At 31.1% G+C, this 22,454-nt stretch overlaps 8 protein-coding genes and 1 long non-coding RNA gene across 13 annotated transcripts; 4 read left to right on the plus strand and 5 right to left on the minus strand.

Moving 5' to 3' along the window:
- The first annotated feature begins 91 nt into the window (after positions 1-91).
- LOC126873022 (carnosine N-methyltransferase) lies at positions 92-3,106 on the plus strand. Of its 3 annotated transcripts, none has more exons than XM_050633419.1 (7): positions 92-297; positions 802-1,027; positions 1,414-1,571; positions 1,711-1,851; positions 1,931-2,093; positions 2,158-2,391; positions 2,473-3,106. In XM_050633419.1, the coding sequence occupies exons 1-7, from the start codon at positions 191-193 to the stop codon at positions 2,641-2,643; spliced, it is 1,200 nt and encodes a 399-aa protein (XP_050489376.1). In that variant the 5' UTR covers positions 92-190; the 3' UTR covers positions 2,644-3,106. The 3 variants fall into 3 exon arrangements, with proteins under 3 accessions (XP_050489376.1, XP_050489377.1, XP_050489378.1); XM_050633420.1 differs by having other exon boundaries at positions 802-1,009; XM_050633421.1 differs by having other exon boundaries at positions 2,462-2,635.
- A 469-nt stretch (positions 3,107-3,575) lies between these two features.
- On the minus strand, positions 3,576-5,056 carry LOC126873026 (protein KTI12 homolog). Its single transcript, XM_050633426.1, has 5 exons — positions 4,609-5,056; positions 4,270-4,531; positions 4,054-4,192; positions 3,915-3,977; positions 3,576-3,781 (listed from the first exon to the last, which is right to left on the minus strand). Exons 1-5 carry the CDS (start codon positions 4,766-4,768, stop codon positions 3,584-3,586), a joined length of 822 nt encoding a protein of 273 aa, XP_050489383.1. The 5' UTR covers positions 4,769-5,056; the 3' UTR covers positions 3,576-3,583.
- On the plus strand, positions 4,859-5,273 carry LOC126873049 (uncharacterized). Its single transcript, XR_007692287.1, has 2 exons — positions 4,859-5,003; positions 5,063-5,273. It is a non-coding gene; the product is annotated as an uncharacterized LOC126873049 (long non-coding RNA).
- A 163-nt stretch (positions 5,274-5,436) lies between these two features.
- Positions 5,437-7,039, minus strand: LOC126873040 (DET1- and DDB1-associated protein 1). 2 transcript variants are annotated; one of them, XM_050633499.1, is made up of 4 exons: positions 6,865-7,039; positions 6,353-6,491; positions 6,223-6,256; positions 5,437-6,112 (listed from the first exon to the last, which is right to left on the minus strand). In XM_050633499.1, exons 1-4 carry the CDS (start codon positions 6,883-6,885, stop codon positions 6,019-6,021), a joined length of 288 nt encoding a protein of 95 aa, XP_050489456.1. In that variant the 5' UTR covers positions 6,886-7,039; the 3' UTR covers positions 5,437-6,018. The 2 variants fall into 2 exon arrangements, with proteins under 2 accessions (XP_050489456.1, XP_050489455.1); XM_050633498.1 differs by having other exon boundaries at positions 6,195-6,256; positions 6,865-7,030.
- A 193-nt stretch (positions 7,040-7,232) lies between these two features.
- Positions 7,233-10,140, plus strand: LOC126873011 (TBC1 domain family member 31). 2 transcript variants are annotated; one of them, XM_050633389.1, is made up of 4 exons: positions 7,233-8,831; positions 8,916-9,385; positions 9,465-9,694; positions 9,762-10,140. In XM_050633389.1, the coding sequence occupies exons 1-4, from the start codon at positions 7,446-7,448 to the stop codon at positions 10,049-10,051; spliced, it is 2,376 nt and encodes a 791-aa protein (XP_050489346.1). In that variant the 5' UTR covers positions 7,233-7,445; the 3' UTR covers positions 10,052-10,140. The 2 variants fall into 2 exon arrangements, with proteins under 2 accessions (XP_050489346.1, XP_050489345.1); XM_050633388.1 differs by having other exon boundaries at positions 7,233-9,385.
- A 24-nt stretch (positions 10,141-10,164) lies between these two features.
- LOC126873034 (adenine phosphoribosyltransferase) lies at positions 10,165-11,539 on the minus strand. Its single transcript, XM_050633490.1, has 5 exons — positions 11,378-11,539; positions 11,204-11,304; positions 10,824-11,055; positions 10,648-10,726; positions 10,165-10,562 (listed from the first exon to the last, which is right to left on the minus strand). The coding sequence occupies exons 2-5, from the start codon at positions 11,284-11,286 to the stop codon at positions 10,423-10,425; spliced, it is 534 nt and encodes a 177-aa protein (XP_050489447.1). The 5' UTR covers positions 11,287-11,304; positions 11,378-11,539; the 3' UTR covers positions 10,165-10,422.
- Positions 11,540-12,383: 844 nt separating this feature from the next.
- Positions 12,384-13,541, minus strand: LOC126873408 (uncharacterized). The gene has a single exon (XM_050634250.1). The coding sequence runs from the start codon at positions 13,539-13,541 to the stop codon at positions 12,384-12,386; it is 1,158 nt and encodes a 385-aa protein (XP_050490207.1).
- Positions 13,542-13,818: 277 nt separating this feature from the next.
- On the minus strand, positions 13,819-18,628 carry LOC126873024 (insulin-like growth factor-binding protein complex acid labile subunit). Its single transcript, XM_050633423.1, has 3 exons — positions 15,253-18,628; positions 14,301-14,615; positions 13,819-14,175 (listed from the first exon to the last, which is right to left on the minus strand). The coding sequence occupies exons 1-3, from the start codon at positions 15,610-15,612 to the stop codon at positions 13,819-13,821; spliced, it is 1,032 nt and encodes a 343-aa protein (XP_050489380.1). The 5' UTR covers positions 15,613-18,628.
- On the plus strand, positions 15,928-22,160 carry LOC126873409 (IQ and AAA domain-containing protein 1-like). The gene is made up of 9 exons (XM_050634251.1): positions 15,928-16,073; positions 16,144-16,296; positions 16,373-16,540; positions 17,271-17,578; positions 17,647-17,948; positions 18,503-19,011; positions 19,315-19,654; positions 19,753-20,001; positions 20,844-22,160. Exons 1-9 carry the CDS (start codon positions 15,928-15,930, stop codon positions 21,291-21,293), a joined length of 2,625 nt encoding a protein of 874 aa, XP_050490208.1. The 3' UTR covers positions 21,294-22,160.
- The last annotated feature ends 294 nt before the right edge of the window (positions 22,161-22,454 follow it).

A 22,454-nucleotide genomic window follows, 5' to 3' on the forward strand; every position in this document is an offset into this window, starting at 1 on the left:
AAAAGAAATGAAATGATATTTATCTCAACGCGTATTTGTTAATAAATTCAAATCTGCTGACGATTCAGCCTTAAAGAATAATTTATCGTAGTAATAAGAACGCGTCATAACGCGTGCACCAAGAAAGCCGCCACTGAACGTCGTGCTAAAAAACTCATTAAAATACTAAGCTCCACGTTCGAATATAAAAATGGAAACAATGTCGAATCCTTATCCAAAAAAAATGCACGACACTTACGAGGATGAAGAAGAGAGGAAACACTTTCAACGTATCGTCTCAGCTTTTAAATATTACAAGTAAATATATCATGAAAAATCGTTTTGTTTGATTGACTCTAATCCTCGAATCGATGTTTCGTTCTTATCTTTATTGCTCTTATTCTTTTGCTTTTTTCATCGAACATAGTACTCCGGATAACTTTATAAGATATCGTCCAAAATTTTTCGATTATCGTCAAAACTTCTTAATATCACTGCTTAACCTTCAACGATATGGCATTGAGTTATATTTTATTTGCAGTTTTCATAGTTATCCTGCAATTGTAGGAATAATTTTTTACATTACATTGCTGTAATATAGTTTTTAAAAGTAAAGGTATCATAATTTGAGTATTTAGCAAGAAAAATGTATAGGTTTTCAATTATGATATGGCTATGTTTTTCAATTGCTGTCCTACTTAAATTAGTTTAATATTCATGATTGTATAACTATAAATTCATAATTGTGTAAAGCATGAAGCTTAAACTTACGAATGTAATAATATTATAAATATTACTTATATCAAAATTTTCTTTTTACAGAAATCATTCACTATTAAGGGTTAAGAAAACAGAATCATATTTGCTATCACTTCCAGCTCATCATCAGAGGCTTTTGTCAAAATATAGAGAACATCTGCAAGAAGTTAAAAGATGTATTGAAAATAATGATGAGATAATTAAGCTTATCATAAAGGATGTAGCACATATTTTTGAAAATGTGAGCCCAGCTACTGCACAGACTGACAGTGTAAGAAAAGTTCACCTGGTGTGTGGCATGTATATTCTGTTGTATAATATGATATGTTTTTAAAATTGTGACTAATTAATTCTATTAACCTTATTAAACATAAACACAATTGTGTTCATGCTGTCACATGATATTTTATTTTATTTTATTCAAAATAGAAATCTTAAAACTATACCAATATAGCTTCTCATTAACTGTTGAAGTTAATTTAACCATTAACACTCTTGAAGAAAACTCTCTATGTCTTATATATAAAGTTTTGTTACTATAACACTAATTGCCTAGGAAGAAATATTTTACCTATTTCTCTCATTCAAGCTTGGATTTTTTTTATCATTTTAACAAGCTTCTTTTTTTATAAAAGTATATTCTATTGTACAAAATATAGGTAGGTCTAATTGCAGACATTAAATCCTCGTCCAGTAATGGCTGATCAAGAAAAGGTTCAAGCAACCATTAAACAACTGGTTCGTGATTGGAGCGTGGAAGGTACCGAAGAACGAATGGCGTGTTATCAGCCTATTATAGATGAAATTATGAATCAATTTCCTGCAGATTATTGGTATGACCCCTTCAAAATTTCTGAACACATTACACAAATAAAATGTTCCATCAAAATATATTCAGACATCTAGAATCTAGCTACAGTGGTGTAGTAGAACATAGTTCAGAAAAGTATGAAATGATAGGTAAATTTCCAGTACACCATCAGACGTGCAAATTCTAGTACCTGGAGCAGGTTTGGGAAGACTAGCATATGAAATTGCGAGACGTGGATATACTTGCCAAGGAAATGAATTTTCCCTTTTTATGCTCTTTGCTTCTCATTTTGTATTAAATAAGTAGGTAAAAGTTAAATATTTTTAGCAAACAGTATTCCTTTTAAGATGACTTTTACTATTCATATTTAATACTTTATAGATGTAGAGGAGTAAATTCATATCAAGTACATCCATGGGTACATCAATATATGAACAATTTAAAACCAGAACATCAAACTCAAGCTGTGTTCTTCCCAGATGTAAATCCTAGTGATCTTCCAGAAAATGCGCAATTCTCCATGGCAGCTGGGGACTTCCTAGAGGTAAATATCAGGACATATTAAAAAATAAATAAATATCTTAAAAATTTCTATTTTTGTATTTCAGGTTTATACAGAAGACAATCACTGGGATTGTGTAGCCACGTGTTTTTTTATAGATTGCGCAAATAATGTTGTACAATTTATTGAAACTATTTATAAAATTTTAAAGCCAGGAGGTATATGGATAAATCTTGGTCCACTATTGTATCATTTTAGTGATATGCCAATGGAAGATTCTATAGAACCAAGTTACGATGTAGTTCGCGATGTGATTCACGGATTTGGATTCCAATTAGAGGTAATTAACTTCATAAAAGGACATTGACTGTTATATAATACTAAAAACTTAATCGAATTTTACAACTTAGAATATTTTTAGAAGGAAGAAACGCGCGTAAAAACGCGATATGCACAAAACGTTAACAGTATGTTGCAATGTGAATATAATAGTGTATATTTTGTTTGTCGGAAACCTAAAAGACACATAGATAATAGTGTGAATTATAGAAATGGCACTGAAAGTAATGGTATGCAAGAACAAGAAAACTAACTATTGACGACTTCCTGTGTTTCACTTGTAAGAAAAATTGATGTAATTGTAAATGCATTATATAATAGGTTCATTACTACAAAAGCAAAGCTGTTATACTTTATGAAACAAGTCAATATTAGGTAATTTAAGTCTAGAAAAAGTAACAAAAATCTTTAAATATTGTTAAAAGTTGAACTAATATTTTTTTATCGAGAATTTCATTTCACTGTAAGTAACTGCCAAACATGACAGCTCTATTGTTAGCAAATTGGATAATAAAATTATGCAGTTATTGTTTTAAATATCGACAAAAGTTGATACAAGATCAAAGAGACTCTTCTTTAGTACTAATAACAGTTTTGCAATTTTTCTTTTGAGTTCAATATTTGTGATTTAGCATATCATTAATGTTTATTGTTTGAGATATTTACTAAATAACGTCATAATATGAAATAAAAGAAACTCGATTTGGTTGCATGTACATACTATGCAATATTTTTTCCAACCGGTTTGAATGCAAATTTCATTTTATTTGTCAAATTTCTCTTACAAACCAATGTTGCCTTGTCTAATTCTGTCAGTTATATTAATATCTTAAAGAGAGTGCAATTCCACAATTCTGGTATTTCTTATTGTAGTATTCATTATTTTATCAATTTTTTCAAAGATATATAATATTCAAGTCGCACAAATGTCAATATCTGTTTCAAAATTGTTTATAATGTACTTGATATTATGTTATTACAAACCAAACAGTCAGTAATATTGTGCAACCAAAGTTTATCTTAAAATGCAAAATACATGCAGGCCAAAATTACTATAAAATAAAATAGGCCTAATGATGTATTCTCTAATGTAATTTTTTATTAAAAAAGTACATTTCTGAAAATTTAATTAACAGATTTTTATTGCCTCATAAAAAATGATTAATGATTAAATATATCAATACCTTTTCTATTTACAAACTTTTATTAAGATATTGTACAAATAATAATGCAATTTGGTTAATTTCAATTTGTTGCATTTTACTATAAGTTAAAAATTGTCTTCGTAGCCTCATAAGCTGTGCTGCAGTACATGGATTCTGTACTGTTAAATTATATCCTGGTATCTTAAATTCACTTTCAATACCCAGTTGCTTAGCTGATAATATTGCCTTTGTCAAAATAGAAAATACATATTTATGATTTGTCATAATAATGTTGTTTATGATGTTTAACATCTCTTATAATATTTACTACAAATTTTATTATACTTGGCTAATAAGTAACAATTTTTAAGCAACTTACATTAGCTACTTCTTGAGTTACAATATCCAATTCATATAAATAGTTAGTAGATGACAATGGTGGCTGAAATATGATATAATCAAATTAAAAATTATATTAATCAATTTAAATTTTAAGTTATATATATGACAATACTAACACATTGTGTACTTAAATTTGGTTTTGGTGCTTTTACTTCATACAACGATTTATAAATTTCATCAAATTTTAAATCATCTTCTGCTGATACAGCAAATAATGGTGTATCCCAACGGTTTTTATTGTCTGGTGTTTCATACCTATGAATTATATTATAAATCTCTGACTTTATTTCATTAAAAAAGTGTCACATTTAATCCATGATACTTTTGATTACCTCATTACAAGTGCATCGAAAATTTCTCTGTTATATTGTTCATATGTTGGTCTTTTCTCATTCCACAACCAAGCATGCTCAACTGGTATATCACAAAATATTGTACACTGAGGAGTTTTGTACAGTTTTGTCATACAATATATCTCATAACGATATCCTTTGATATAATTACTACCGTCAATAATTAATATATCATTTGTATTTAACATTCGCTGAGCTGCTGACTTTATGTCACTTCTCACACTTTTTTCGTTTTTAGAATCTACAGCAAATAGTAAAATCAAAATAAATCTGAATGTTCTTCGTTAATAATAAAACTAAAATAAAGTAGTATCTAACCAGCATAAAATTTATTTCGATCGAAACCTCTTTTAGTAACAACATCAATTTCACTTATAACTTTTACATTTTTTCCTTTGTTCATAAAATATTCCTTTAATTCGAAAGTTCGTGTTGTTTTACTACTACACGGTATACCAGTAATAATGATAAGTGGCATAGTAAAATATTCTTTTAGTATTAACAAATCAACATAAACACTTTAACCTATCACAAATCATAGGCGTAACCATCGTTAAATGCAGATTCACGATGCATTTATACAACGTGCTTTTTATACATTCTTTAAAAAATAAAGAAGAAAAAAGCTGAATTATTACATAAATTTAAAATAAAATAATATAAGAATATATAATAAAAATAAAAAGACAATAATCAAGATATAGTATTACGAGGTATTGTATTATTTACAGACTTGATCGTATATCTACTTTACAACCGTGTTTAATTTCAGAGAGGAAATTTATTCTGTCACCAGAGATACCAATCTAAGAATTATACATTAGATTTAAAAAGATTTTAAATTTAAAATAAAATCAAATAAAACTAATGACAGAAATTTTGTAAATAAAATGACATTGAAAAGTAAAACTTGATTGTTTTTAAAAAAATTATTTTTTAATTGTACTTTATACAGTATAAAAATATAAAATCTACATAAAATACTGCTTATTTTTCGAAAACGAAAATTTATTGCCATACTTTCCTAATCGTATACTTATTACCAAGGTTTTTATTTAGTTAAACTCTTGTCTACATCTTGACATAATATTACAAGAAAAAAATTTAACAAAATAACCTGACATTTATAAAATAAAACATCACATATATTTTTCTTAAATTAGATATATATTGAGAACTTATACCACTAAATATGCAATACATATTTAAAATGAGCATTTGTAGCATAAATTTATAAAATTATTTCGAGATAAATGATCCATTACGACCTCAATTAAAGAAATTTTAGTAATTTCCTGAATTGTAATGTACATATGTTGCATTAATTACAGTTTTACGTTTTACCAGTAATAATGAACATATTTATTTGTACATATTGTGCAATGTAGAACATTATTTAATGTGCTAATACAAATTTTTCCAATCGAATTTCAAGAATACAAAATAGTACGAAATGATCACATAAAATTATGATTTTACATATCTAAAGAAATATTACTTGAAAACGTTTTTTCCTATATCTTTGATATTTCACATAATATTTAATCCAAATTATATATTTAGAAACTAAAAGAGCAACGTTTTGAAATAATTTTTCTGAACTATAGATATGTTTGTTACATTCGAGAATCACTTTAACAGACAATGAAAATTAGTTTAGCAGGTAATGGAAATGTAGTTTAGTAAACAATGAAAATTATAACTGAGGTGTATTTTAAATGGTATGATTTAAATCAAGACGTGGCCTTTTGCTATGGACTGTAGCAGCATCATCTTCTGAGTCACCATTAGCAGATAAAATATCACGTTTTCTATCAGCATGCTGAAAAATATAATTAATATATATATAATTAATATAAATATAATTGTAAAAAATACTTTTACAAAAATATATAATTTTTTACATTTTTATCCCAATGTTGATGAAGGTACCTTAACAATATGGTTGTTTTCTCTGTGACTATAACTGTATATATAAATGAAAATAATAATTATGTTTATAATCATTCATTTTTTAATATTTATCATAGAAATACATAAATATATACTGAAATTATCTTACTTTGTTCTGAAGGATGGTCCTTTGTAGGAAGATAAACTGAAGGTTTTTTTACACAAGTTCTGTTTCCACTATCTGTATGAAAATTAGCAAAATTATTTTCATTGTGCGAAGGCAAACCCTTTAAGAATTCAGCGACAGACTAGAAATAAAAATAAGTTTGATTAAAATTGAATTAGAAAAAATTATTAATTTAATTTTTTAATATAAATTAACCTAAAATTATTGTCTCTCTTAAATAACATAAAATTCATTAAAAGAAATATTTTCAAATTATTGTTATATTTATTATATGTATCATTATACGAGAAATTAAACATTTTAAAATAATTTTATTCAATTACTAATAAAAGAATTACATCGAGGATATATAAAAAAATAATTATTTTGACAACTGAAATGTGGGAGATGATTATTTGCTTTCATAACACCTCAACGCAAGTTGTGTATAACCTAAAAATCAGATCACAACGAGAAACAACTTCTATAAAATAAAAATAAAAAATATATCTTACCATCTTGCAGTTATCTGACATATCACGTTATAAATCACCCGAAGTATTAATAATCTCTTTAGCGAGAAATTAATCTTTAAAATTCTTTAATTGATATAGAATCAACTGCCATCATTTCAATAAACAGCCACAGAACCCAAACTGTCTAGATCTTATTTCACCCACTATTCAGTTAATGACGTAAGAAATAACAAAAATATTTCATAAATTCGAAGCGGCGAAATAGAAAATTAAAGAACTATATAATATGCTATAAAGGCATATTTTAGAATTGAGCAATATTTCATTTCGCAATTATAATTATTATTTAGTTAGTAGTTAATCTACAATATACACGTGACAATAGAAAATAATCCAATGCAAGAAGCATAATTTTTAAATAATTTAATATGATTATATGATTATATAGTTTTATCATCAATTTTCTTTTTTTTTCTTAATTCTTTCTGTCAAGTAAAAGTTTCAAACAAGCAAAACCGGTATGATGTAAATAATGTCATGTTTGACATTTCTAAACGTAAACATAACCTAAAGATCATTGATACTGAAATGAAACTATCTATTGTTTAAAAATTAATATAATGTATAAGAAAAAATGGCAGAATTTAAGAAAACTCGATAATAATAGTTATGAACTTGAACCAGAAGCAATTAAAAGGATACAATGTCCATCAAAAGTTAATTTTTCGCATATAGCATTTGATTGGACTGAAGAACATTTTATTGCAAGTGATACAGCAGGATATTTATATTACATCGATCTAATGAATAATTGTCCTTCCTATCAAAAATTAGGAAACGTCGGACGAGCAACATTCGTGGCATTTAATCCCATAAATAAACTTGAAATATTAGTTGGTCTTGCTACAGCTGACATAAAAATATTGAGAATAAATGCAGATGTTTCTCAATTTCGCTTGTTAATTGCTCATAAGGTACCCCCAGTATATGTTTCTTTTTACAAAAATTATTGTTTGACTTCTTCACATAAAGAAGTTATAATATGGTGTCTAAACTCCTGTAATAAAGCTCGACAGTTAAGAGCTTGTCCAAAAAATTTTATAATAAAAAAGACAAGTTTTTCAAACTTAGGACACATTGTTGTACTCTATTACAATGATACTTTCCAAGTATGGAATTTCAATCAATTAGAAAACAATGTAAAAATCGATGCAAAGATATTTGGAATACGAAATATTAAAGACTTTGTCTTTACACAAAATGGAAGAGCAATGATTATAGTTAGCACTCAAAATAAAATTATCATTCTGAATACGTGTAACTGGAATTTAATGAAAACTTTAAATTTGCCAGACAATTTTATTGGAGTGAAATATTTATCACTTGTACCATCTTTGGATAGTGGAACAATTAGTATAATGGCATGTATTTTATCAAGTTCTAATCTTTACTTCTTTGATCTGAATCAGTCTTGTGTCATTGATATTCTACAAGTTACCAAACCAATAAAAAAAATTGCAGTTTCTTCCGCTGGCAGGTATATAGCATATATAGAAAAGGAGGGTCATCTGAAATTAATAATTAGTGAGAAATTATTTTCAAAAAAATGTGAATCTTTGCAAAAGTTAATAGAACCATGTAGACCACTTGCACATGGAATATATGATCACTTACAATGTGTTAGACAAAGCATTAAACACGAATTACGTTTAGAAAGATTAATACTTATTTTAAAAGAATATGGAGAATATCCTGGAAAATATCGAGTATTAATATGGTCGACTATTCTAAATTTGCCAGCTAATAAATGTTCATATAATGCCTTGGCTAATAAAGCTGCTAGTATAAATTTCACTTCAGACATTTTAAAAAACTATCCATTAGCAAGTAGAAGTAAACATATATTATTAATGACTACTGTTCATTGCTTAATACAATGGTGTCCTTTATTAGTACAATGTTCATTTTTACCAAATTTAGTTTTTCCATTTCTTATTATATTTCAGGTAATAAAATATATAATATATATTCATAATATACTGAAACAGATGACACATCAAGAGAAATTAACTGCTTTATTTTTATTACAGAAAGATCTACTACTTGGCTTTGAACTCATTTTAACTATATTATTGAATTATTGTCAAAAGTGGTTTGAATATCATCCTTTACCACCATTAAATGTGTTAGGTATAATAGAAAATATTCTTCTACAAGCAGATCCATCCTTGTTAAATGTTTTTTGTGAACGAGGAATAACATCTAGTGAATATGCATGGCCTCTTTTAAAGACTGGTATGAGTGAAGTCTTATCTGGTCCTGAGTGGTTAATTTTATGGGATAATCTAATATCCTGTAAAAAACCTTCACTTCTATTGATGAGTATTGTTGCATACAGTATATGTTCCCGCGAAATTATTATTTCTTCATTACAAGCACAAGAAAGTATTAAAAGATATTTTACTAAACAAGGTCATATTGGCGCACATGAATTACTAAAAGTTGCTCAACAGCTTGATAATAATTTACCATTAAGAATACATCCTAGCCATTACCTTAGGTAAAGCAATTTTCTTTTGATTGCAACAATATTTTTGTATTGTTATATTAAGCATTATATTACATATTATGTTTTCTAGGGATGAAGTAATTACATTACCTTCCAAAGGGCCATATCCACCATTTATGTTACATGATTTTCCCAAATTTTTAACAGATGAAATCTCTGTTCTCGAATTAGAAAAGTTAAAGAAAAAACAAAGAATTATGCGTCAATGCAATCAAAAAATTATAGAAATTGCAGAAATAAATAGACTGGAACATGAAGCAAAAGCTTTTATGGATCAAATCAATCAAACAAGATTAAAGGGTACTGTATATTCTTGAAACATTACAGCAATATATAAATTGTGGGAATTCAAATTTGTTTCTTTTAGAGGCACACAAATCTTTCAAACAACAATTGTTTGATGCGAATTGGGAAATAAGAACAGAACAAAGACCAACAGAAACATATAAAGCTAGTTGTGAATGTATTTGTGATCAATTTCATGGTACCTTGCATTTAAATTTAGATACTACAAGTGATAAAGATATTGTATGTTCGAAAAATGGCAAAACAAAACGTTATTTTCAGTTACAAGAAGATGTGAACAAATTAGAATATGAAGTACAAAGTTTTTTGAGTTCTTTAAGATCTCAAAAATCAAGAGTAGTTAATAGTTAACATGTTTTATATATTACAAGATTATAATAAAAGAATTAATATTTCTTTTGTATCATGTTTGCAGAAATAAAGATTTTAATGTAAAAAGATGTTATACAGTATTTAAAACTCTGTTGAGATTTACTAATTTATATTTACTAAAATTTTTATACAATATTTATAATTTGTAAGTATTATGACATATCTTCATAAATTGAATTACAAAATAACAAAACATTTCTATATATAGACTTATTTTACAAAAATATTGTTTTGTTGTTATAAAAATGCTCTTTTATTTAAATGCTTGGTTTGAGAATGTTAATATTGCACTTTATATTGTCTAAACCCTTTAAATAAAAAATTGTGCATTTTATGTTACTTCAGAAAGATTAATCATATTGAACAAATGAGTGAACAGGTACACCAAGCTTTTCTCTTCCCTTTAATCCAGTTAATTCAATTATTGTTAAACATTCAATCACTTCAGCACCAGTTGATTTTATTAAACTTATTGCAGCTAGCATAGAACCTATGGACACATTATTGTTAAAACCCACTTTTCTACTTGTAAAATACTAAGGATATTTATTTTTTTGTTATTATATATTAATTACCTCCTGTTGCTAGTAAATCATCTACGATAAGTACTCTTGTACCTTTTTTTATATGTTTTGTTTGTATTTCAAAAGTATCCTGTACAAATGAAACCCAGAAATAATATTGAAAGTAACATTAAAGTAAAATATACCTATAATTACAATACTCTACAAATTTTGTTTTATATATGAACCTGTCCATATTCAAGAGTAAAAGTATGTTGCACAACGTTTCCTGGGAGTTTTCCTTTTTTCCTAACTGGTAAAAAAGGTTTTCCCAATTCCATGCATATGATTGGACCAAAAAGAAAACCTCTTGAATCTAAACCTACAACCAAATCAACTTCCAAAAATAAAATGTGCTCCACTATTAAATCTTTCATTGCTCTCAATGCTACAATGTTGCGAAATACTCCAAATATATCTCTGAAAATATATAATAAAGCTCAAAGTACAATAATATTACTTTATGAACACAAGCAATTTTTCACATGATAATATTTGACATTAACTATATAACCCTAATAAATCAAAAAATATAATATTAATTAAATAATGTAATTTTATTATTTACCGATATATAATGCCAGGCTTTGGAAAATTGGGATAAATATCGATTGCATCTCGTAACAATTGAATTTTTTCGTCTTTATTCATATTGAGTAGATAACGACACTGAAAACAATAAACGATTTTCATTGTATTATAATGAAATAACATATAACTAAACAAGTAATTATATACATACCGTAACAAGAAATTATGGGAATTGAAATTATAAAAAGAAAAATTTATATACACGTATTTTAATTTAAGAGATCATGTGATTTCTATGGTTACACGTGCACTATTGCGTTAAAAATTAACATAAACGTCATCTTGCGTTACAAGATACAAACTATGATTTACTTTTTAATTCAAAGTTATCATATTGAGATTACATAATTTTTGATAAATAATTTGTTTTGAATTTTTAACTTCTATCGTTAATAATTGAAAACATTTCAATTGCAAATATAAGTAAAAATATGGGCTCGTGTAAAATTAAAATTTATTTCATACAAAATTCACTCAACTTTTTACGGAATTGATAATAATAGTTATGTAATATTTTACAATGAAGTCACACATCATTTTTGCACATTTTAATTTTACGAAACTATTTACAGAATGTAATATATTTTAAAATTAATAATATATTACAACGAAAAGCATTCAGTGACAATGCTGTACAATACAAAAATGTTATAAATTTATTCCTTGAAACTTACAAGAGATATTTACATTTCCATATATGTATGCAAGCATCGAGTGATAAAAACATTGAAAAACTGTAAGAAACTAACTGTGTTATTATATATCATATTTCCTTATTTAAGATGTTAATTTCATACAATTTCTTTTTGATCATATATTATTAGCTAGTATAAATTATTATGGCAGTGTAGAAACTGGGTGTTTTAAATACTCTTAGACTATACTATAATCATCCGTTCATACCACTTTTCTGATCTATTTAATTGTATTTTTATTTATCCTTAAAATTCTTACAATTTATTATTTATTAATCTCTTTAAAATTATCGATTTTATGACTAGTAGCTCATAGAAACAATCTTATACAATAAGATCAAATACAACATTCTTCATTTCAACCAAAAAAATTCGATTTCAACATTTTTAAATAGTCAACAACAAATAAGCTGTAATTATTTATAAAATGAGAAACGGAATTGTATACTCGGTGGAAATGAATTAAACTTTTGTTGTAGCTAGTAATTTAATGTAATGTGCTTTATGAGTTATTTCAAATTCCTGTGCTGGCAGGAAACATTGTGTCTGTATCCTAGGATGTCTTACCCTTCTCAGAACGCTTCTACCAATTACTGCAATTGTGATTAAAAGAACGCAACTAGCTCCGATTATCGCTAGAACAATTAGCTCTGTATTTTGTTTGAACCCTTGCACTTCGACGCAGCGTAATCTATCTCGGTTATCTACAAAGTTTGCAATAACATCTTCTTCATTGACATCATCAAGACTTGCACAAACTTTATAGTGACCAGGCAACAATACCCCTAATGTTACAAACGTTAAACTGCAATTCAGTTTTTGTTTATGCACCGCAGATTCAGCGTCAAAAACGATAACAGAGAGTTCGCATTCAGGCAGATTCGACTTTTTTGAGATTGATAAACTAACATCGACGTGCAAGAAGCCTTGGTCAGATACGTTTACATGTACTGCAGTTATTCTAGTATCTAATGATGAAGAAAACTCTGATACGGTAGTTTCTTGATCTTGCTGTAACTCTCGTTTAGATTCTTCTAATGTAATCACATCACTGCAACCCAAACCTAAAGAAACATCATCATAACTATTTGGTACTAGAAGTACTACACAATAGCGATATTTATGGCCTGGTTGTAAATGTAATGAGGCAGGTATGGCAACCGGGAGTGAACAGGGATCTCTCATCATACGAGAATCGCAATGAAGAGAACTAGAATCTGTTTGAACCTCACTGTCACCTATGGTTTCATAGACAATTAAATTATCACATGTATACTGTTCTGCACATGGTTCTACATGCCATAAGAGATTGATACCAGTTGATTTATCATAGTGAAATTCTTTCAATGTTAATTGAGCACCAGCTAAAGGCAGTCTGGTCATGATTGGTGGTGTCGGCTCTCCACAAAGGAGACTACCGGGAGAGACTTGTGTCAGTATACCATTTTCCAAAGCGGGTGGAGTTGCGCAGACCGCCGAAGATTTATCTTCCTCGTTCAAGCTAGAGTTGCTTAACCAGTTGGCGAATTCTAGAAGCGTACAGTCACAATTCAAAGGATTATCGGCCAAAGAAAGTTTTGTGAGTCGTAATTTGGACGTTGGTACATCGCTGGCCACCATTGTGATATCATTATCATCGAGACGTAGATCTTGAAGACTTTTTAGCGGTACGACTAAGTCAGCAGTCAGAGATCGCAGAAAATTATGAGTCAAATCCAGTGTTGTTAGTCTTTCCAAGTGTGCCAAAGAAGCACTGGATACCGCAACGATTCGATTATTTGCTAAATCCAGTCTGGTAAGAGTCGACAAATATTTAAACGAATGATCTTCCAGTACATCAATCTATATAAAATGCAAAAATGAAACATTCCCTCAAGATATATACTTTCTAGTGTATTTAATATTCACGGACATGAATTACCTGATTATGGCTTAAGCTCAGATAAGTTAAATTTCTTAAACCCCCAAGGGCTCCTTGCTGTACATTTATTAGTTCGTTTTCGGACACGGTAAGAAAATGTAATCGTGGCATTTGAGGAAGAAGATTTGGACCCATTGGACCCAATAATAGATTGTTAGACAGATCAAGTTCCTCCAAACTTTTAAGCCCTCTGAGTGCCGAGAGAGCAGATACGCTTAAACGATTACCACGCATCCTCAATGAGCGTAGCAAAGGTACTGCAGCGAAAGCTTGAGGCGATAATTGTGACAATAAATTGTCGCATAGATCTAAATATGTCAGGTTCGACAATCCCTGAAATATTTATGTATATTTCTATCAACTCTATTGATCAGTTCAGAATTCACATTTAGCATTTTTTTTATAATTATTTAAAATACATATTTAAAATATATATCATTTTAAAGAATTTTAATTACCTTAAAAGACTCAGCTTCTAACATCTTTAGTTTATTCTGAGATAGATCCAATCTTTCTAAGCCGACCAAATGCGACAAAGCCGTAGTAGGTACAGAATCTAATAAATTGTTCGGAAGTCCAAGGGCTTGAAGAGGTGTTACAAGACCAATAAAAGCGTTTTCATGGACGCGTCTCAATTCTCCGGTAGAAACAACGAGTCCGTGCAAAGCAACATCTTCCAGAAAGCGCGCTGGTAGCAAAGAGATTCCTGTCACTGTTACATCCAATAAGGAGATCGTTCCTGGACGACTGAATCTCAAATGTTTGCTGATAATCTGCGCAAAAAAGTATTCCAATTAAATAATTAAATATTTAATTTAATTGAACGTATAATATAATCCTACTATGGTTCGTAACATGGATACAAATTATATTGAATGAGTTAATCTCGTGACAAATTTAATTAGTCATTCTGTATTGCATAACAAGAGTCATTTGATTCGTGAAGGTATTGTAAGACAGGATATTCGTCGAGGTAACTAGTAGTAACGGGACATTCAACGCAAAGCAACGAACTTGTACGAGACAGAAGAGAGGCTACACAATGGTTTCTTGGACAATACACACGGCTTGTATTTCATTGGCAGTATATACACCCACGCTTGCTTGGCGGGTTGTTAAAAAACAGCTGACCTCGATAATATAGAAAAATAATAAATCTGTGATGGATTTGATTCACGCCGCAACAGATGTTCTTAGATATAAAGAAGATTTTTATATTATAACTGCGAGGCATATAAAACTATAAATTTTAACAAAAAAAAACTGCACTTCCATACTTACGCGTGATTACATACTATTGCGTGATTTAGTTAAACATACATGCAATTATTACTAAATAAATAACTCATCGACCCATATTATACACATATATGCATATAAAATAAAGTATTTCGCGCGTATAAAAATTACCTGCAGTGTTGTTCTATCACCGGTGCATCTCAACGTGTGTGGTAAGTCGCAAGAACACTCAACGCCCGCTTTTGTAATATTTGGACACTCCCAAACCATGTCAGAAGAAGGCGAGGAGGATGCGTGGGACGGGTCTTGAATATTTTCTTCATCCTGGCTTTTTACCGCATTTGACGAATTAACCATCGCCTTCTCGACTTTATTTAAACTAGATATGGTTGTGACCACTGGTGCCGAGGTGGTCGTAGAGATCGCGTTGGTGGTCGTTTCATCTTCCAAGAAACCATCTATCGTTGCGTCCATGCAAGACGCTATCGTTGTTAACAATAAGATTAGGGAACATCGAGACGTCCACAGCATTCTGAAATATAATTATTTCTAAAAATTCATGTAACCGTAGAACAATATCCCTCTGATCACGGTAAACGCACTTAATATATTTACATGATATTATATAGGAAAGAAATGAGCACGAATAATGGCGCAACGAGTGTCGACTGAATTTCGTCCTATAACTTTCCGTCTTGTCATTCCAGTACAATCATCCGTTTCAATTAACCCAACTCTTTATCTTTCGATCGCCTCAAAATTTACAGTCTAACTTCCAACATGAATAACCAATAATCTAATAATAAATTCATGTAACAAAATTATTAGTAAAACTATCTGAAATCAATGTCCCATGCTTATTACACTGAATTATGGCTCGTCGCACGAAACGATTTAGACAAGTTGATAGAGTTGGATCGAAGACTGCAACAGCAAACAAATACAAAAAATAGACAACATGTATTGAATCTACTGCTTCCAATGTATCTCAGGTATTGGTCTAATTGTCAGATGTAATTTTACTATTTGCAAAACGCAGAGGTTGATGGAGTACGTTTCCAGATATCGCAATTTGGTCAAGAGACTGATAGTTTGTCATGATCAAATGGTTCAGACACAGAAACGAGACCTGATAAAACGGGTTCTGGATTGTACGGTCGGCCGAATGCTAGAATACAAGCGAGAGATCGTTAACTTGGACTATAACGATTATCAGTTTAGTAATTTCATTTTATATCGTTTATATGTAACAGAAGATATGTATATGTATATATTAACACTAACCGTTCAGATGGCCTGATGACTTTATGAACCAATTTAAGTATACGCCGGACGATGTGGAAATTCTTGTGTCCGCGTCTGGTAAAGACATCGTGGAACAACGTAGAGAACGTATTCAGAAACTGATGGAAGACGCTTACAAAAGTTATAAAATTACTCCATCTTATTACGATACTTTTTAATGAAATAAGTATACTGTGGATTTTTATTCATTTATGAGGCATTTAAAGAACTCTTCCCGCCACATTTCCCGTCTTTTATACGAGTGATTTAAGATATACAGGGTGGTTGGTAACTGGTGGTACAAGCGGAAAGGGGGTGATTCTACGCGAAAAAAGAAGTCGAAAATATAGAATAAAAATTTTTCGTTTGGGGCTTTGTTTTCGAGAAAATCGACTTTGGATTTTCGCTCGGTACGCGTGGGGTACGTTATAACGGATCTCACTGTAGATCGTTGTCTCGATGGAAAAATTAAAAAAAAAAAAATTTTTATTCTACATTTTCGACTTCTTTTTTCGCGTAGAATCACCCCCTTTCCGCTTGTACTACCAGTTACCAACCACCCTGTATATGTCGGAAATATATGTCTTTATCAACCCTTGAACATTTAAAAAGTATTACTAACACTAATTATGCAGATTAATAAAGAAGTTGAACTAACATATCATCTACTTTCAAAAGGTTTATATCTTGAATCACATCATTCTCTTCTTCAACTATTTCACATTAAAATTTCGTTTTAACCACCAAGTGATATAAAAACCAGAGAATCAATAAAAATTTGGTCTTTATATATAATTTCTAATGTAAACTTCTTGTTATAATACTTCGAGGGTAAATCTTCTCTACCCAAATACCGTTTCTTCAGTTGCATTCATAAAACTATGAATTTCCATACAATTTCATAGGCTAGAAAAAGCACGCAACTTTTACATTACTTTATTTCAAATAGCACCCGAAGAACTTGAGAGCGAAGTACTTCCTGAGGAGTATGAAGTGGAGACGATCGAATATCAGGAAGACGCGCCAAAATTGCGGAGGAGAAGAGTTAAAGAAAAAACCTCAGCACCGTCGCCTATCCAAGAATCACCAGAAAGAATAGCGGCTCGAAAAGCTCAAGAAGCTCGAGAAGCTGCTGAACAATCCATGCTGGCAGCGATATTGCTCATTCAATCTCACGAAAGAGCAAGAATGGCTCGTTGTGTTGGAATAGACGGTGAAGATTCTATGAATAAATCATTGTTTACGGTTAATAATTTCAATAAAAGTGTTATAATATCGTAGCGCAACGAATGTACGATTATGGTAGGAAAGTACAGGCGGGAACGATCGTGTCGAAAAAATTGCACAAAAGTACGTACGAGAATGCTGCGAAAACCATACAGCGAGCCTGGAGAATATACGCAGCGAGGAAGAGGATGAGAAATCGGATCGCGCGTACGGAAGAATTGTTAGGTATGACGATACCTAGCTGGAAGTCACAAGAAGTTTTTGAGAAAGATAAACAAAATTTTCAGAAGAAATTGACGTTAATGCCGGTGTTTGCTGATAGAATCACGAAAGAGACAGAGAAGGAGCGAGCAAGAGTAACCTTCTGTTAAATTAATATTTTAACTTCTTCACCCAGCGAATGTTGGATCATTGGATCACGAGCGACCAATATTTTATTTTATTGCGATAAAGTGAAGGATCTTCTGAAAAGCTTTTTATTTATACTACAGTTAAATTTGTTTAATCTTACTGCGGTTCTTAAATTTTTGTGTCTTAATATTGTTCGATATACAGAAAGACTTTCAAGAGTCGTAGAAAATCATTTGTAAAAAGTTAAAGTATGAAATTACACATATCAATCACGGTTCTTTCATATTTTCTTTAAACTTAGGACCTTTCCTAACAATAAAGAATGACACAGAGGACACATCAGAATTAAAAAATGAAATCAACCATGTTTGATAGAATAACACTATGCCATAAAAATACGTAACTTAGAAACTAATAATAAAAAATATTTATATGAGTTAGAACTGATCCAGCTTTCGTCCGGGGATTAATGATAAAGAGATTGTAACACTAATACTCAAAATTCACCAATAACAATCCCCGATACTTTCAATTTTGATATTTGCTTCAATATTACAAGTTATGGAAAATCAGAGGTCCTGGTTTGGTGGAGGATATAACTGACGAGATTCGAGAATGGTTCATACTATGGTACGATGAACTAGGACATTTCTACGTGTACCCAGCTGCAAATTTAGGTGGCAGCGTGCTAATCGCAACCGGACAAACTTTAACACCTCAGGAATATCTGGTGGAGAAAATGTCGAAAGGAGCGAAAGAAACACCGGCTACGAAGGCTAAACCTAAGAAACACCAGTCCTTGATACCACAAACGAAGACATTCTCTCTTCTTCACGAAGCCAATCAATACTTTATTAATAACTGGAGCTTTCGATATCGTTCGGATGATCATCGAGAGAAGATATACCACGATTTGATCAAGGACGAACTTTGTTACGAACTTCAATTGGAAATGAGGAAAATAGTCGATGAGTTGATGAGACTGGAGTTGCAAAAATTAAATGCAGCACTGAAAAAAGACTATGCGGCTGATAAACGGAAACTTGATATACCTACTGACAAAAGTAAGTTACTTCAATTAAATTTAATATAATATCAAACAAGAAATTAATATTGGGAAATAAGCTAGGGTACTAATGAAGGTAGACTCATAGAAGGTACTATTCATTAACATAGACATTATCACGCATTAAACTAACCCTTTTATAGTCTTGACAGTAGGCATGTAGACTCTATAGCTTTAGTAATCCTGAACTGAGGATAAACAACAACTTGGAAAAGACATCCAATTCTGCCGCTAAAAACCAACATACTTAAAATTAATTCTTCTTCTACACCATCGAATTCTCATTGTAATCAATAAATAGAAAGAAGAGCTAGAAAAAACAAAAAACAAAAGACCCCAGTGAATGATGAAACAGTGGAAGATAATTTCAAAGAGTTGGTCAGAGCTAACATCATTAGAGATTATACCAGAACATCCCTCAAGGATTGGATAGGTGATCTTTCCTATCAAAATTATGAAGCAGCTCGTGAACTACGAGATTATAAACATCGAATGGGTGAAATTAGACAAGTAGTCATGGAATATTGCGTGCTTCCCCTCAGTTCGAAAGAGATTCATCAAGTCGCGCCTTTAATCCGAGCTGTCTGTATCTATGGTCTCGCTCAACATGGGAAGAACTTTCTAGTGAACGCAATCTGTTCCGAGGTTTCCATCATTTTTAGCTCAATAGTCTAAAACGTTTCAAGATCGATGTTAGTAAATCAATATTTTAGAATTAATAAGCTAATGAATTTAAAATAAAGGTTGGAGCATTGCTATTCGATATGTCGCCCACGGTATTGGTAGACAAGTACACGGGACGAAAGAACGAACGCAAATTAATCAACATGATCTCGAGTATAGCTCGAGCGTACGCCCCTTCTGTGATTTTCATCGAGAACGGTGAAAGACCTTGGTTGAAACAAGTACCTCAGGAAGACAAATATCTGAACCCAAAACGATTTGCTATATACTACCCTAAATTGGTGAAAAGTATCAAGCGTGGCGATCAGGTAAGCAATTTAATAGAAAATTATCTCGATAGAGTGTAGGTGTTTTTCAAATGTCATAATACATTTCCCGTATTTTACCCGTCGTTACCTGGGAGAAAAAAGAAAGAAAAAAAGAAAAAGAATACTTTGGTTTCGCAACCAAACGAGCTTACACACAGTGCCTCACCTAAACTGGCAAGGAATGTTAAAGTTGGTGATCTGGTAGCGCCCACTTTATGAAATTCTTGATATTCCTGTTTCGACTCTTTCTCCGATATGAATGAACCACCTCAATATGCCGGCCAGGTGGTTCCCCTCTTTCTCTTTCCCAAACGTCTCGATCGTTCGAACCTGGTCATCAATGAAACACCTCCTACCGAACGATCGGAACGTAGGTGGTACCGAGTTAACGTAGGATTTAGAGTGTCGGTGGTTCCGGATAGATACTGTTACTCATTGGCGTAGAATATTCCACCACACAAAACTGATATACGCTATAATTATGTTGGCAATTAGAACGAAAGAAAAAAGACAAAATTGCGTGGGATTATTGTTTCACGTAGCACAAGTCTGATTACTAAACTGCGGATTTTTATACATTTATAGAACATTTCAAAATGCGCAAATGCATAGAATACACAAATATATAAAAATATATCAAATATCCAAAGTTACTACTAGATTGAATACAATACTAGATTGAAATATCTAACAAATGAGACAATTTTCTGTCCTATTCTTTTAATTGTGTTATAGAGATATGCATTTGCATAAGAATCCGCAGTTTACTAATTGCTTTCGAAAGACTACTGAATGAATTTTTGCCGGCCGTTCGATACATCGGAACGCAATATATTTTTCAGATCCTATTTCTCACGACCTCCTCAGAGCCATATAAAGCAACAAGACCCTTCATCAAGATCCACGACAAGTTCATAACGATTCCTCTCACGGACTACAACACGTTGTATATGTTTTATAAAGATCTGTTGATGAAGTATCACGGAGTTGATCGCAACATCGATGTCTCCTCAATGGCTAAGATGTCCGTGGGCATTCCGTTGGAATTTATAAGAGACGCGGTGAAAAATGTCCTAAATCTTCATCGAAGGATCACGTTGAAGATCAAACCATTAACCGTGTCGGAGATTATGGAGGAAGTGTTGAAGTATCAGCCTCCTCAAGCGAAAACGTTGTCTGAATTAACGAAATTTGAAAATCGTACGCCGCTTGGTAAGAAGAGGGCCAGGTTGTTGGCTACGGAGAAAGCAGCACGCGAGCGTATTAAAAAATTACAGAAAGCTCGTAGATGAAACAACTGTTAAAAGAGAACGAGCATAAATTATGATATTAAACAGAAAAGATCATGATAATAATTTTCTATTCTGCAAAGAACCCTTCACTCAGAGAGGAAAGGAATGGAAATGATAGAAACCTGCCAGGTAAAACGTGGGATGTAGGCGCATTAAGAGACAAGGCTGTTGTAGCACTTTTAACGAGTATCCTTTTTTTACGATGAAAATACTGCATTGGTTGGTAGCTGTTGCACAATCGAGAAAAGTTAAAGTTTAAGATAAATTAGAAGGAGAATGATCCGAGATGGACATACTGGATGTAAGTATCCCTGTACATATAATGTTCCAAGACAGTGACCTTTCCGGGAGAAACGTCGAAGAAGCATGATCATCGATTGAGCGATTCCTTCTTTCTTTCGTATCACGATTCGCCAACGTTCGTGTCCGGACGTGAAACTGGTTTTCGTCTTCGTGGGATGCTAAAAACGATCATCGAAAAACAGGAGACAGATATAGCGACGAATATCGTAAAAGACTTTATAAATTCGCTTATATTGTAGCTTCCGTTCATGAACTTTTATAGGATATACATATACATATATCACTAAGGATATCCTAATTTAAAATTGAACCTTCACACAAGTTTTATAGAACTTTCAGGATACAGCTTGGTCAAGTCAAAAATAAAATGAACGTACCATGAATTGAATGAATTTAATAGTCGCTGGATGTATTATGTATATTCAATTAACTTTACTGGAATACTCTCCACAGATGTAGAGTATTAAATAAAATTAAAAAACTAATTAAAGCTTTAATTAGAGATACACATTAATTATTGAAACGCTTTTTTTCTTAATCTCCAACATCAATTCATTTGTACTAATTCATAATTTAATTTAATTCATCAATGGATAAATGAAAATCCTAGAAATAATACACTAAGGATTAATAAAAGCGTAAAAAAGACGTAATTGTTTGCCGCAGGACAGGGATGCTAGGGATTAGAAGCACCTCCGAAATTCATTGTCAGAGGTTTCTACATATATACACGTACCTATGGCAATATGTGTCCCTTTGATCCGGGTTTTGCGGCCCCTGCGGCTTCTCTTCGCGCGCGGCACACGCACACGCGGCTGGTACGTCGTAGCACTCACGCAGGCGCACTCACGCATCCAA

The sequence above is a fragment of the Bombus huntii genome, chromosome 14, assembly GCF_024542735.1.
Source record: "Bombus huntii isolate Logan2020A chromosome 14, iyBomHunt1.1, whole genome shotgun sequence".
Taxonomy (NCBI): domain Eukaryota; kingdom Metazoa; phylum Arthropoda; class Insecta; order Hymenoptera; family Apidae; genus Bombus; species Bombus huntii.

Bases quoted from the DNA above. Each gene is read 5' to 3' on its own strand.
- LOC126873022 (XM_050633419.1), top strand. From the start codon at position 191: ATGGAAACAATGTCGAATCCTTATCCAAAAAAAATGCACGACACTTAC. The intron at 1,028-1,413 runs GTGTGTGGCATG...GTCTAATTGCAG, and splicing joins GTGTAAGAAAAGTTCACCTG to ACATTAAATCCTCGTCCAGT. The intron at 1,852-1,930 runs GTAGGTAAAAGT...AATACTTTATAG, and splicing joins TCTCATTTTGTATTAAATAA to ATGTAGAGGAGTAAATTCAT.
- LOC126873026 (XM_050633426.1), bottom strand. From the start codon at position 4,768: ATGCCACTTATCATTATTACTGGTATACCGTGTAGTAGTAAAACAACA. The intron at 4,532-4,608 runs GTTAGATACTAC...TATTTGCTGTAG, and splicing joins TCGAAATAAATTTTATGCTG to ATTCTAAAAACGAAAAAAGT. The intron at 3,978-4,053 runs GTTAGTATTGTC...ATCATATTTCAG, and splicing joins CAAATTTAAGTACACAATGT to CCACCATTGTCATCTACTAA.
- LOC126873040 (XM_050633498.1), bottom strand. From the start codon at position 6,885: ATGTCAGATAACTGCAAGATG. The intron at 6,257-6,352 runs GTAAGATAATTT...TTATATATACAG, and splicing joins GGACCATCCTTCAGAACAAA to TTATAGTCACAGAGAAAACA. The intron at 6,113-6,194 runs GTAAAAAATTAT...TATATTTTTCAG, and splicing joins ATCAACATTGGGATAAAAAT to CATGCTGATAGAAAACGTGA.
- LOC126873011 (XM_050633388.1), top strand. From the start codon at position 7,446: ATGTATAAGAAAAAATGGCAGAATTTAAGAAAACTCGATAATAATAGT. The intron at 9,386-9,464 runs GTAAAGCAATTT...TATGTTTTCTAG, and splicing joins CATCCTAGCCATTACCTTAG to GGATGAAGTAATTACATTAC. The intron at 9,695-9,761 runs GTACTGTATATT...TGTTTCTTTTAG, and splicing joins CAATCAAACAAGATTAAAGG to AGGCACACAAATCTTTCAAA.
- LOC126873034 (XM_050633490.1), bottom strand. From the start codon at position 11,286: ATGAATAAAGACGAAAAAATTCAATTGTTACGAGATGCAATCGATATT. The intron at 11,056-11,203 runs GTAAATAATAAA...ATATATTTTCAG, and splicing joins AAGCCTGGCATTATATATCG to AGATATATTTGGAGTATTTC. The intron at 10,563-10,647 runs GTAATTAATATA...ATGTGTCCATAG, and splicing joins TGATTTACTAGCAACAGGAG to GTTCTATGCTAGCTGCAATA.
- LOC126873408 (XM_050634250.1), bottom strand. From the start codon at position 13,541: ATGGTGGCCAGCGATGTACCAACGTCCAAATTACGACTCACAAAACTT.
- LOC126873024 (XM_050633423.1), bottom strand. From the start codon at position 15,612: ATGCTGTGGACGTCTCGATGTTCCCTAATCTTATTGTTAACAACGATA. The intron at 14,616-15,252 runs GTAATTTTTATA...TTTTTTGCGCAG, and splicing joins GTGATAGAACAACACTGCAG to ATTATCAGCAAACATTTGAG. The intron at 14,176-14,300 runs GTAATTAAAATT...TAAATATTTCAG, and splicing joins TAGAAGCTGAGTCTTTTAAG to GGATTGTCGAACCTGACATA.
- LOC126873409 (XM_050634251.1), top strand. From the start codon at position 15,928: ATGTCCCATGCTTATTACACTGAATTATGGCTCGTCGCACGAAACGAT. The intron at 16,074-16,143 runs GTATTGGTCTAA...GTACGTTTCCAG, and splicing joins CTGCTTCCAATGTATCTCAG to ATATCGCAATTTGGTCAAGA. The intron at 17,949-18,502 runs GTAACCTTCTGT...CAATATTACAAG, and splicing joins CAGAGAAGGAGCGAGCAAGA to TTATGGAAAATCAGAGGTCC.